The 13,260-nt window shown below is 41.1% G+C and overlaps 1 protein-coding gene across 2 annotated transcripts in view; it reads left to right on the top strand.

Moving 5' to 3' along the window:
• Positions 1-11,651, top strand: part of TMEM182 (transmembrane protein 182) — a 38,871-nt gene extending 27,220 nt beyond the window's left edge. Inside the window, exon 6 of one of the 2 annotated variants that reach the window (XM_054056294.1) lies at positions 4,086-11,651. In XM_054056294.1, the coding sequence (XP_053912269.1) occupies positions 4,086-4,309 (224 nt within the window). In that variant the 3' untranslated portion in view covers positions 4,310-11,651. The remainder of the gene's footprint in view (positions 1-4,085) is intronic. The other variant, XM_054056289.1, reaches the window with a different exon arrangement.
• Positions 11,652-13,260: the final 1,609 nt, after the last annotated feature.

Here is a 13,260-nt window from a genome sequence, read left to right as displayed (position 1 = left end):
TGGGCAAACCAAGATAGATGATTGCTTAGGAAGATTTTGTATTGCCTTCGATTCAATGCCTTCCCCTTTTTTTAAGTACACTCCACTGAATGATACTTCACTGACTGGTATAAATAAGCAAGACAGAATGTTGCAGAAATACTGTAGATTTACACATAAAGTAGGAGGATGAAGAGGCAGAAGACTTATTTATTAGCAACTCTGTTATGGTATGTGTTATGCGCTAAGCAAATCTGCCTTGGCTTTGAGGAGCAAAACTCCTTTGAAACTCAGAGTCAAGAGCAAAGCTTGGACACTTAGAACTTCTGAATATCAAGTTAGTTGTTTTTGTGTCTCATTTTTCTTTCTACAAAATGGAGATAAAGCCATCTTTTGTTCTGTATTTTTGTAAAAACCATATAAAGTGCTATTATTTGACATGTCTATTACAGCTCATAATACACAGACCAAATTGATACCTTGGGGCCAAAATACTTCACATGTTATGGTATCTGAATTTTACATGCTACGCAGTCCACTGAACAAATTGTTTGTGCTCTCTTCTTGATACTGCTTTCTGTTCAAACCTTTCTTGAACCTTTGTGATTCCTCTATTTTGTTAAAATAAGATGCACAGACGTCAAGCCATATAATCTGAAAATAAACAGTATTCTTTTGGAATCTAACAACCAGATAAATATTTAAGCTCTAGTAACCATTCATTAAGCTCATAACTTGCCTTTGAATCAAGTAATTTCATGCAACCAGTGTGGCTGCCAAGAGGAAAAACCTTTCAGTCAGAGACTTGCACATGTGCTTGAATTTAAGCACAACCTGAAGTTCTTAATGGATAGGAAGGTACGAATGCCTTCGGCCCTAAACATCAAACATTTCAAATAGATGCATTAGTGATCATAGGAGTACAAGACCTGCTTCCCTGCTCTCACTGTTTCTAATGTGCTCTAACATCTTAGGAAACAAGACCAAATAGACAAAACAGGGTCTATTAAGAAATGCTTCTGTTTTCCTTTTTTTTGTCTGTAACCATTTGTAACATACAGGATCCTCAGTAAACTCCTGTGAAAGTGCTTAAGTCCCATGAAATCATAAGTATGTGAAAATTAAAGAAAAGGAGCACTAATGAATGAAATGCTGTTGGAGACAAAAGGACATGGTTAGTTTTTACTTAGCCTGATTCTACCGTTCAAGACATTTCTTGAATACACTAAGCAATATACCTACTAATTAGCCTCCATTAGCAGATAGTGAGAACCTTTAAATACTCCTTTAGTGCCTTAATTAAGTAAGAAGGTTTACATATTCTCCCTTTCTTTTTCTGCTCTTTTAAAGAAGGACATTTATCTCTGCTTGACATGCATTTCTTCAGCAAATTTCCATACCCAACAATTTAACACACGCAGGTATTAACAGCTTGTTGAGAAATCACCCAATGGATTTTAGCATCCCTGAAGCTGTTTTACTGCTGACATAACTGGTTTGCAATTTTGCACCCACGTGGAGTTGGCTCTAGTTTAACCAGCTAGAAGGTGTTGCTTCAGACTGCCCAAAGAGCTAGGGGTGCCCATTTCCAGATTAAAGCCTTTCTGACAGTCTTGGTTTAATGGTAGATGCTTCTGACTAACTGGGCTCCATAACTTTGTGTCTGCCCAGGGAGCCAGAGGTCAAAAGCATTCCAGATGTGCAAGGCTTGGTTACGCTTACCTGCCGCTACAGTAAGGGAAGAGCCATCAGGACTTTTTGTGATTATTATTGTTTTGGACTAAGTTTGCCCAGATGTAGAGAATGAACATAAGACTACAGACATATGAAGATGTACAGGCACAGCTCTCTGAAGAGGTAAATTCCAATGCTCATTATAGATTTTGCCATTTTATCAATGTATCTTTCCAAATCTTCGGACTATATTTTTTTTATTGCAGTTTTGAAACCTTGAAAAATCTCCATTTATAAATCTTTAATAACTCCATTTATAAATCTGCTCTTGAATCGTTTTACATCAAAAGTTACTACCTCTCTTTGGTTCTAATTTTGCTGTGTTGCCCACATTACCTGTAATCATTAGATGTTCCGTTATAGGAGTCTTCTGCTTAATTTGACTCATACTTGGGGAGTCTTCAATTTAATTTTTTATTCTTTATGTCTAGCTCTAAAGTGACCCTTCTCTCTGATTGTTTAACCAGTTGTATATTGAATACAATTGCAGCACCAAATTCCATCAAAATTCAGTTTTACTTAAGCAAAATACTTTCAAAATTGAATTTATGCCCTTTAGAGTTTAGTGTTGGGAGTTTTTTAAGCTTTGCTATAAATTTGAGCCCTAGCAAAAAATGTAATCCTGGAAGTATGTTTCGTAGACAGAAAATGTGTCTCTGTCCTTCTTTATTTAGTTCTCCATTCTTTCAGCCTGATAAAAAATTGCAGGTACTTTGGGATTTTCAGTCACATTTTGATGTTAGGTTAACTACTTCAGCTCATTTTTTGTTGGGCTTCAAAAGGTAGTGCTCATAAGCATTGGGTTGTGAGCTCTTATCTCTCAGATGTTCAGGATGCACAGAGTGTAAAGCTATTACATTTTGACAATAAAGTACCAATGAGAATGTCACTAGATCACCAATTTAAACTGCTGCAGCTAACCTTTCTGATTTCTGAAGCAAATAAGGGAGTGATGACAAGAGTTGCTCCTTGCTAAGTGAGTAGGAAGGGCAGGGGAAGAAGGTAGTGAGGCAGAATCTCGAGATGGGGATCGGAAAAGGTAACCATGAAAGATTACCAGGACAGATGGGCCTGGAAGCAAATGCCTGTCCATGGGTGCTTACAAAGCGCGTTTGTGGGTTTGGCCATAAGTGTCATATTTGTTCAGGGCTGCATTGCAAGTATTTAGAAGGATGAGGAAGCCACCACAAATACCTTTGATTCTGTGGCTGTACAACCTCTAGACTCAAGTTTGGTAATAAGTGTTTTCAGGAATATACACTGACTTGTGGTTTTAATGAGACACCTAAATGTCCTGGCATAAAAACATGACAGGGTGGTGTCCCCTAAATATTTTGATGTTGGAATAGATAGTCCTGCTGCTGTAACTGTGCTGTGACAGCTGGAGCTCAGGGAGAAAGTGGGTACAGGCTGGAGCATGCGAAAAATTCAGACTTGTGCCCTCAGTTTTCCAGCATATCTTCTGCTGGAGCATCTGTGCTGCAGGCTTGCATTTCTCAAGTGTTCACATTCCTCTAAAGTGAAATGAAATATTAGGAATGCAACTGATGCTTTGGAAAGTACTTTCTTCTTATATCTCCTTCTGGCGTATAGTAACAAAGAGATTAACAAAGTTGGTAGGGACGTGCACTACTATTACTGTCATGTATAAACATTCCAAAGGCCTTTCAGAGGAGTGGTTGAGGAAAGGTTGTGAAGGGAATGTGGTGGATTAATTCCAGGAAACTGTTGTATCCAGTCCGGGGTTAATACTAATACCCTGCTTCATAGCTATTATTTCATTGTTATTTGGTTTTGTTCCTATACCAGGAACTTCTTTTCTAATGTGGATGATTTTGCATTAAATACATCTGTATTTGTCTGCAAAACATTTAAGTAGAATACTCAAAGGCAGTATGGTCCAAACAAAGCCCTTTTCATAAGAAAAAAGAAGCAAATAGAGAGGTGAGGATGACAGAAAAATTTCCCACCACTCTCCATCTAAACAAACTGCAATAGAAACAATGTCAGAGTCTGGGAAACAAAAGTACATATTTTTTCCCAGGTTGTTCAGTCCTGACCCCCATCCTTCACCCTCCCGTTCCTCTTGAATTCAAAACAATAATCACCTGCCTGAATTTTGTCCCTAAACACACCTTTGTTTCTGTCTACCTACCAAACCCTTTGTCATGGGAGTACACCTTTCAGTGCAAATCAGAATCAAGATGTAGATAGTGCATGCTAGAAGATGCCAAAGGCAAAATATATCCAGTGGTTGCTGACCATGCCTTGCACACGGGACCTCAAGCACTGACGCGTTTCTAGGTATTACAATAAATGCACACAGCATTTGTCTCACTCCTTGATGTTAAAACACAGTGTTTCTTTTCCAGGTGTCTTGTTTTCGCTGGTAGTCGTGATGTATGTCATCTGGGTCCAGGCGATGGCTGATCTGGAAAACTACACAAACATGAAAAGAATGGATTGCCCAGACTTTACTGTTTATGTACGTTATGGCTGGTCTTTTATGGTGGCTCCTATAGGAGTATTTTTTGCTTTATTAGCAGGAATGCTGTTCTTATTGGTAGGGCGTGCCATTTATTTACACTCAGACTAGTCATAAACTGCTGAAAGGAATACAGGAATCCTAGTGAAACTTCATGACAATTGTTAACTGGAACACAATTTTGTACGTTATTACCATTATGTCAATCCTAAGTGTGCAGGCAGACTTCTGGAAGTTCTTCTGTTACTTGTTTAAGGGTAAAGGACAGAAATCAATGCAGGAAGAAACCACCTTTTAGTTCCAACTAGATGTTTTTAATTCTTTAGAAAATACACACACAGTTCTCTGTATTGTACTACTAGCAGCATTTTTGCAGTTTGGCAAACAGAGGAAGGCAAAAATTTTCTGCAGCCAAAAGCCCAGCATCAAATGGGCCAAATCAACATTTTATGCATTTTTCTTTTAGCATTTACTTTGTGCTTCTGCTTGTGGAGAATGGAACAAGGTAGAGGAGAAAACAAATATTCATGCACAGTAATTCAATCTACCCCCTCTCCTGTTTTCCACTATTTGCCTTAGCTTTAATACACACAAACATGTCTACACTTTATAAAAATAGAGTGCAGTTGTTCATGCAGCATCCATGGAGAGAGGACAAGAGAGAAGACAATTACTGTGAACAGTGACCTGGTGCTAGTCCATACATGTAGCAGCTTGTCTGCTTCTGTTACCTGTTTCTCTTTTCTGTATACATTTGAAAGCTGTATACTTCTGTATTCTGAAATCCATGTTTGTTGCATGATTCTGTAAGCCAAAATACTGTAGTTAAATCACTACTGAAGTTATGCTAAAATGGTACTTTGAATTCTACCAATAATATTTTAATCAAGTTTTAACACTTTTATTTTTTAATGGAATAATTGGCTTCTCCAACAAACATTTTCCTGGTTGTGTAAAATGACGTTTTTATTAAAAAAAGGTTTATTATACAGGCAATATCTAGGACATAAAAATGTATGTTTTATATAGCCTTGATTTTCCCAAATATTAAAAATCTGCATTATAGACCAAATCCAACTTGCCTACTAGACCTCCCAGGGAAAGCAATGAGCCTAGCTAAAACAACAGGGGAAATGGATTTGGTTCTGTATTATAGAAGTGGCTGGTTCTCTGTGCGTATGTCTGTGTGCGCACATGTTTGGAAGATGGGGTGAGAATGGGACTGTATGCATGGTATGGAAAAGATGGGACGGAGTTTTAACGGTGGGGAAACTTTGTCTGGCATTGGGCCCAAACTGAAATGAAATCCATCTGAGGGTGCATTGGTTTTCACTTTGTAACTCAATGCAGAATAGTTTGGGACTGCATGTTGGTCTCTTTTTGTTCATAATGCTTAATGCTGCAGCTGTTATGAATACTGAAAGCATCACTAAAAGGCAGGAAAGGAGTGCCCACCTAGGTGTGGTGTGGTGGGCCATTTCAGGAGCTTTTGTGATTGGAAGCTTTCCAGCCTTCCCTGCTACTTATTTATTTTTCCATCATCAAGATTAGCTTTATACATTATAGAATAAGAAGACAACAAGGTTGGGGGGTAAGGGAGATGGGACTATGAGGTCTGGAATAATTACCAAATCACAAAAATATTTTTATTGGCATGGTGGTTTTAATTAATGTGTTAGAGTATAGAATGGATGAATTTTAACCAAATATCCATAAGCATACATATGAACTCCATATAAATTATACCCATACGGAGAGCATTACGGTTACACCATAATGCCCTTGTTAGTCAGGAAATGCTGAAATTAACCCTGCCCCTTGTGCATATGGTATTATATTCCTGCCCTTAATTACACAATCACACACTGTTTCTCAAATAATAAAATCTGTTGGTATTTACCCCCTTTACAGTCTAGGATACCCACTGGTAATTGTGGAGGTAAATTCAATAATCAAGAGTTATTTGACTAGCTACCCCTCCAAAACTCTGTCTGCTCCTCTGCAGGGGGACAGTCTTCCACAAGAGCTTAGATGGGGGAAATGCACTTGAGCCACTTTCTTGCAACTTTTAGAAGCTGGAGGAATTGGGAGGTGCCTCAGAACTGGACTTCTTCCAGCAAACCTAACCATGTGCGCAGCAGCAACTAATATAGTCTGCAAGGAATGAGCCAAGCGCTCCTGTGGAGCCCTTAATACAGCCCATGTGCATCTTCAGAACTCTCTCCATTATGCAGCTAAATTAGTTACACTTCTGTGTGCAAAGCAGCCTCTCTTGAAGGCAACGTTTTGGATGAGATTGTGGATGTATGGCTGTTGAAGATCCGAGTTGTTTCTGAGGGTTCCGTAGGAAATTTTAGGAAGCCTTTCTTGCATCAGTAGAAATTGTGTGAATACTCATAAAATCTTCACTTGAATTCACGTTTTTTGCAGTAGTCTGTAGCTCTATCAGTTTGCTTTAATTGGATGCCACCACCTTCTCCTAATGGCAGAGCTGAGAGTCAGGTTCCTTCTGAAAGGATGGGGACAAGTTGCTTGCTCCCTCCAAAGCATGAATGTAGGTAAGCACACGATGTGTAATGAGTAACTACTGCAGACCAGGGAATGGTGCTGAGGGTGGTGGGGAGGCATTTCTGTGTGGGTGTTTCCTAAAAGCACAGTCTAATTCTTGTTCTTCTGCTTTCATTGAAGAACCACGTGCAGGGGAATGGGTTTGTAAGAACTTGGGGAAGACAAGCCAGCTAAGGAGACTCGCTCCATGGCGTTGTTCCAGACACGCTTTTGTCTAGAAAATCCTTGGCGGCAATACAGGGATTTTTGTGATTAGAGCTGAGCAAAAGATTGTAAAGGGGATTAAATACTATAATCAAAATATTCTGTGAAATTGGTCAAAGAACTGTGTTCCATAGAAATCTGTAGGGTTTGGGGATTTTCTTTTTTTTTTATTACCTGTGGTCAGATTGGAAGAAAAGAGATTATTAATTTTTTTTAAGTAACGTGTTTGGAAAAGTGATGGTAAAAGGAACAGCTAGCTAAGAAGCATTTTCTGTTTACTTTCAATCTGACAATCATCCACTTGGCCAGTGCAAACATAGTGAGGACCGTGACTGCCCACAAAGGAGGTAGTAAGAAAATGAGCGGATGGAGGTGAGAAAGAAGGGAGACAAAAGAGAGTGAGCATCCCCCTGTCATGCCCTCTGCCAGCCCGCTGTGCAGCTGTTGTGGATTCCTAGGGGATGCACTGACACAATGTGGCAAAGGCAGCTGCAGAGAAAAACAGTCAGAAAGAGATTTGCCCGTTTATCCTTGTTACTCATTTGGGTGGCTGCTGGAGGTTTCACTGGAGCTGACCTTCATGAAATATGTGGCTGTTTATTGACATTTACGTTAGTGAGGTAAAGCAATGGTCTCCTTTGAGGAAATGCAAAATAAAGCCTGCTTTATTTCTCTGCAGGGTGCCTAGCTGATGCAGCTGAGACTGTAGTCTATAGTGTGCTAGTAAACCACTAGTAGGACAAAGCTAAGTAGTGCCTGCATTGCTATCCTCATTCTTGCAAAATCCTAACTGTCTGCAAAGTTTGTTGTGCTTATTATCTTTTAAGAAGTCACATTGAACCTCTTAAATGAGCTATTTACTTTCTGATGCAGCAGCTGGGTTTTCCTCTGGCTATCCTGTTCATATCTGTCATTTTGGCAGAGTGATTTCCAGGCAGTGAAGACTAGATGAAGTATGTTCACATGAAATTCTGCCGTGTTAACTTTGAGTAAGTCTGGATTAATACTGCTGAAGTTGGTGGAGACACTGAAATTGAAAACAGAAGTCAGTCATCTATAATGAAAAGTGACAGAAGAGATGAAGAATCACAAGTATTTACAGTACCACTTTTCCCCCATGTCTCTTACTCATGTTACCAATTTAAACTGGTCTGTCTTTCCAGTGCACAATGTGGCCATCCACCCAGGAGATAGGTTGACAATAGGGATCAGGGGAGACATTTGACATGCAGGTAAGAGGGAATGTTGGGCTAGGCTGGCAGCATCTCCTGTATCAGACACCTCCAGACTCTGCACTTGATTTGTCTTTACATCCTGATGAGCCCAGAGGAGCCTCATAGAGTGCTGCAAGTCTCCAAATTTTGATGTGAGCATAAGAAGGCCTGGAGCAGTCACCCCAGGTTATTCGCCATATATTTGTTCCTCATCTGTTCCCAAAAACTGCCAAGGATGCACTTACTACAAACTAGGGTCATCCTTTACAAAGTGAAGATGCCTTTCACTCTGGGAGATAGCCACTCTGAACTGGGTTGCAGCAAGGGGATGGTCTCAGCAGTCGTACTTCACATTTGGCACACCTTTCTCCCCTGTCCCTGTTCCCCAAGTGACCAAGGAGATGTTTTCCAAAGTGACTTGCACGTGATTCAGGTTTTAAACAGATTAAGAAAAAGACCTTAAATTAATGCATCTTTAAGATGGAAACGTATCTGAAACAGAAAGAAACTGAGAAAGATAATGAAAAATGTTCCCCTCTACTTTTCCATACCACATCAGATTGACTTATCCTCTGTTATGTGGCTTTGCTTTGAAACAGATCACTCTCGTTGCAACACGTTTAATGCTGCCAGCCACCACATGGTTATTTGGCAGCTATTTAAAGCTCAGATCATATTACTCTGTCACAGTGCTAGGCACCCAAGTTCCAACTGGTATACAACTGATCTAAAGAGAAATCAGCTTCAGGTTTTGTTCTCTGAAATTAAATGTGACGGCATGATCTCTATGATCCTTTTTTTTGCCCCCTTTTCTCTTTTTTTGGTATGCATTATTACTTTTGGAACGGCGTTTTACTAGCACCACAGGGGAAATTCAGTTAGGTTGTCAGCCTGATACAGTGTATTATCAGACGCGTTAGCTTTTCTTCCCTCTTACATTTGCTTAAGAGCTTATAAACCACAGAGAATAAAAAGTGCTCAATAGAATGAAATGACCTGTCAAGGGTAGATACAGTATTTGTGAATGACTTTAAAAAAATTCCACCAGCTTCGTGCACTCCAGTCTCACTCACTATCTGTGCTGTGTTAAAATTTGGCCTTTTTCTTTTATCCCCGAAGTAAAGCGCTTTGATGGTCATTGATCTTTGATGATTGCTTCTTGAAAAGGACTAATTTTGTCTTCCCATATTCGGTCCAGGATGAGATTTTGTAGCAGGAGAGAATGCCATTATGATATTTGAAATAGGTTTGAATCCTGCTCCTAATATAATGAGCCTAATCTTATATTTTACAAAACATTGAACAAAGTCAAGACAAGTGACTCCCAAGAAGAATTAACCAATAAATACTTTACACTGTGGGGAATTTTATTATTTTATTAATGGAGAATAGGAGAATTTTCCATAGGAAATAAAGTAACTGCTCTCATACCCAGGTCACTGTTAACCCTGATAGATGTATTAAATTGTAGAGCTGGGGAGATTAGCTTCCCTTTAACCTCTCTCAGGAAATATGGGATAGTGCTATAACCAGAAGCTCCAGTGAGTGTTGATTAGGAAACAGGAGTTCCATATGTAATCCTTCTTTCACTTCTTTTCTTTGAAAATCCTGTCCATGTCTTGTTCCACCGCTTTCCATCAAATATATTGAAAACCTTTTCAGGGTTTAAAGCTTTGCCCTGAACTTTAAATAGCAACTTACTAGCAAAGCAATATGAAGAGAATATTCCTATATTCTCCAGGACTAGTGCTAAGGTTATAATGTAACTTGTTTCTTTGGCATGTACATCACATAATCTGGCACAAGAGCACCACTTTCAGTGTTCCCTGAGAACAGGCTTTAGGGAGGGAAGTGTTAAAGCTCCCTCAGAGCACCGCATGCTTTGCAATGCTTGCATGCTGCCACCAGGCAAGCAACAGTCCTGGACATGCTTAGTGCTGAGACAAGCCTGCACAGCTGCATGAGCTCTTCAAGGCCCTCAGCAGGGTCCAGGCATGAGAGGTTACAGCCTAAAATGTACTCTCCAGAGATGTTTAAGAAGCAATGTAGTGTAAACATACCAACTAGCTCCAAAAAGTTAGAGTACTGGACTCTGCCAGCTGATCGTGACCACACTGTTTGTGCAAGACAGAGTTCGTTAGAGATGAGAACTGATAACCTGGACTGTTCTTTCTGCCTTGCCTACAGAAACAAGACCCAGTGTGCCAACACTGTGGCCTCGTCATTGTGGCTCCTAATGCTTGGTTTGTTCTTGGAGCTACACAATACACTATTAATTTGTGCATTTCGCAGATGTTAGCTATGTCTGAGGAAACCAGCCTGGTAGGATTCAGAACAGACATGGTATGTGTAGGTTGTGGCTCTTCAGCTGGATTGATAGAGCACTGTACAGAAGCAGTGCAGAGCTTCACATTTCCTTGGAAGATTTTTCTGATAGACTACTAACTCTGTTTCTTTCTACAAAGAATGCAGTTCACAGGAGGTACTTGCTTCTAGCTGCAGTCAGAAAAAAAAAATGCAGCCTGATCAAAAAAAATCCAACTCCTGTCAGCTTTGTTTTTCCAGCCCTAATGAAAAACTAGTAGTAGTACCTTATTGTACCAACAGTCCCATAGAAATCAGTGTCACAAGGCAATGACGTACATGCTCAAAGACAGGATGGTGACAGGTGGTTCTAGTACGTAAGATCCTCTCATAAGTCTGACCTGTGATTCACCCGGTAGGAAAATATTTGGATAACCTTTCTGCAGTAAGTAGCATTGCTTTATAATTCAGATGTATGGGAATATTGAGTAATTATATTCCAATTATTAATCACTATAAAAAGGCATGTGTGACACTTTTTCTCTTCAGAAAAGAATCCCAACAAATTCTATGCATATTTCAATGTCAGTGAAATACCCTTCAGATTGTCCTTGGTAATCTGTGCCCATATCTCTGCTGCTCCAGTGAGACAAGCAAATCCCTGGAAGACTCTGCATGAATCAGCAGTGGGTTCTTTAATTTAATAAGGAGCTTCTGCACTCAGAGAGAGAGGAAATTAATGAACTAAGGAGACCAAAGTAGAAGCCCCAGTTAGAAGCTAATGCCCTACATGTTGGTATCTGAAACTCTTTGATCGGTCATATGCTTGGGTTATTTGGTCAGATCCTTATTCCGGCACAGATACACTACCTGTTCAGTTATTGCCTGTATGCCTAGACATAGGGATACCTTTAGATGCAAAAATATCTAAAATCTGCTCAATAGTAGAAAGAAGATAGGGCTCTGAGAGAGGGATTTAGCAAAAAGCATTTGGCCCATATGAGCTTTTCAGTGTACTGGATGAACTTCTGCTGATGAAGAATGCCAAAGGCATGGCTTTAAGTGGGAAAATGACACTTAGACTACATAAGCTTCTGAACTACCTGTTCTTCCAGTGTAAGACAAACAGTTGGCAATAAAAAACTCTGACCTAATGAGACAGGGATGCCCTTCAATTTCTTTCCTGTGAAAGAACTACAACTTGCATCATGTTTATAGAGACTTACATTGGCTGTTCAGCTTAAGAGGGAACATAGGTAATATCCACGTCACCCCTATGCAAGTCATAATCCATATGTCATCCACAGAATGGAAATCCTGTCAGCTGATCCCTACATCTGTCAAACTGCCACTGATTACTTTCACCTGGTGAGTCACAGAATCATAGAATCATGGAATAGTTAGGGTTGGAAGGGACCTTGAAGATCATCCAGTTCCAACCACCCTGCCATAGGCAGGGACAACCCACTAGATCAGGCTGCCCAAGGCCCCATCCAACCTGGCCTTGAACACCTCCAGGGATGGGGCATTCCCAGCTTCCCTGGGCAACCTGTGCCAGAGCCTCACCACTCTCATGGTGAAGAAATTCTTCCTTATATCAAGCCTAAATCTGCCCCTCTCCAGTTTATACCCATTTCCCTTTGTCCTAACACCACAAGCCTTTATGAACAGTTCCTCTCCAGCTTTCTTGTAGGCCCCCTTTCAGGTACTGGAAAGTTGCTATAAGATCTCCTCGGAGTCTTCTCTTCTCCAGGCTGAACAAGCCCAACTCTCTCAGCCTGTCCTCGTATGATCATCTTTGTAGCCCTCCTTAGGACCCACTCCAACAGTTCCATATTCTTCTTATGTTGAGGATTTCAGAACTGGACACAATACTCCAGATGAGGTCTCACAAGAGAGGAAAAGAGGGGCAGAATCACTTCCCTGGTCCTGCTGGCCACGCTTCTTTTGATGCAGCCCAGGATACGTTTGGCCTTCTGGGCTGCGAGTGCACACTGCCGGCTCATGTCGAGCTTCTCATCAATCAGCACCCCGAGTCCTTCTCTGCAGTGCTGCTCTCAATCCCATCATCCCCCATCGTGTACTGAAATCGGGGATTGCCCCGACCCAGGTGCAGGACCTTGCACTTGGCCTTGTTAAACCTCATGGAGCAAAACGACCATGAGATTTTAGAGAGGCGATGCGCGGGCCAGGGGCGCTGTTGCTGTGGCGCGGTCTGCCCTGCTCCGAGGGACAACCCGGACCAAGACAAACCAGCGGTGTTTGCAGCTGAGAGCGAAGGTGGCCGAAGCCGAGGAGCCTCGGAGAGGCGTGGATGCCGGGATGCAGCGGGACGGGCTGCAGAGCAGCCGGCGGCCACCGGGGGGCTTCATCTCCCCTCGAAAGGAGCTCGTCCGGCAGCTGCTTCCAGAGAAAGCGGCTTGTTAGAGCTAATGAGAGCCTGGCTTTTCTCCTCCCGTCGAGGAACATTTGCTGTTAGCTCGGGTTTATCCATTTAAAGATATCTCAGCCTCTCTGATTATGTTGGGGGTTTCAAGCCTGTCGGCTTTCACAGAATTGAGGGCAATACACTTCAGGCAAGTTTTACCCATCATGAGTCTTGTGTTACCTCAATAGCAGCAAAGGCTGTTTCTGGGGTCGGAGAGCCCCAAATGTTGTGCTAAAAGCTCCTTACAGCCTACCAGACTCACGTTCCCGCAGTTCTGTTCTCCTTTTTTTTTTCTATAAATGGCTGTTTCAACAATTTCTTGCTTAAATAATTAGCAGTGAGAG

This window comes from Cuculus canorus, chromosome 1 (genome assembly GCF_017976375.1).
Source record: "Cuculus canorus isolate bCucCan1 chromosome 1, bCucCan1.pri, whole genome shotgun sequence".
NCBI classification, from domain to species: Eukaryota; Metazoa; Chordata; class Aves; order Cuculiformes; family Cuculidae; genus Cuculus; species Cuculus canorus.
Note: the sequence above shows the minus strand (reverse complement) of the source record. Positions and strands in the feature narration are given on the sequence as shown.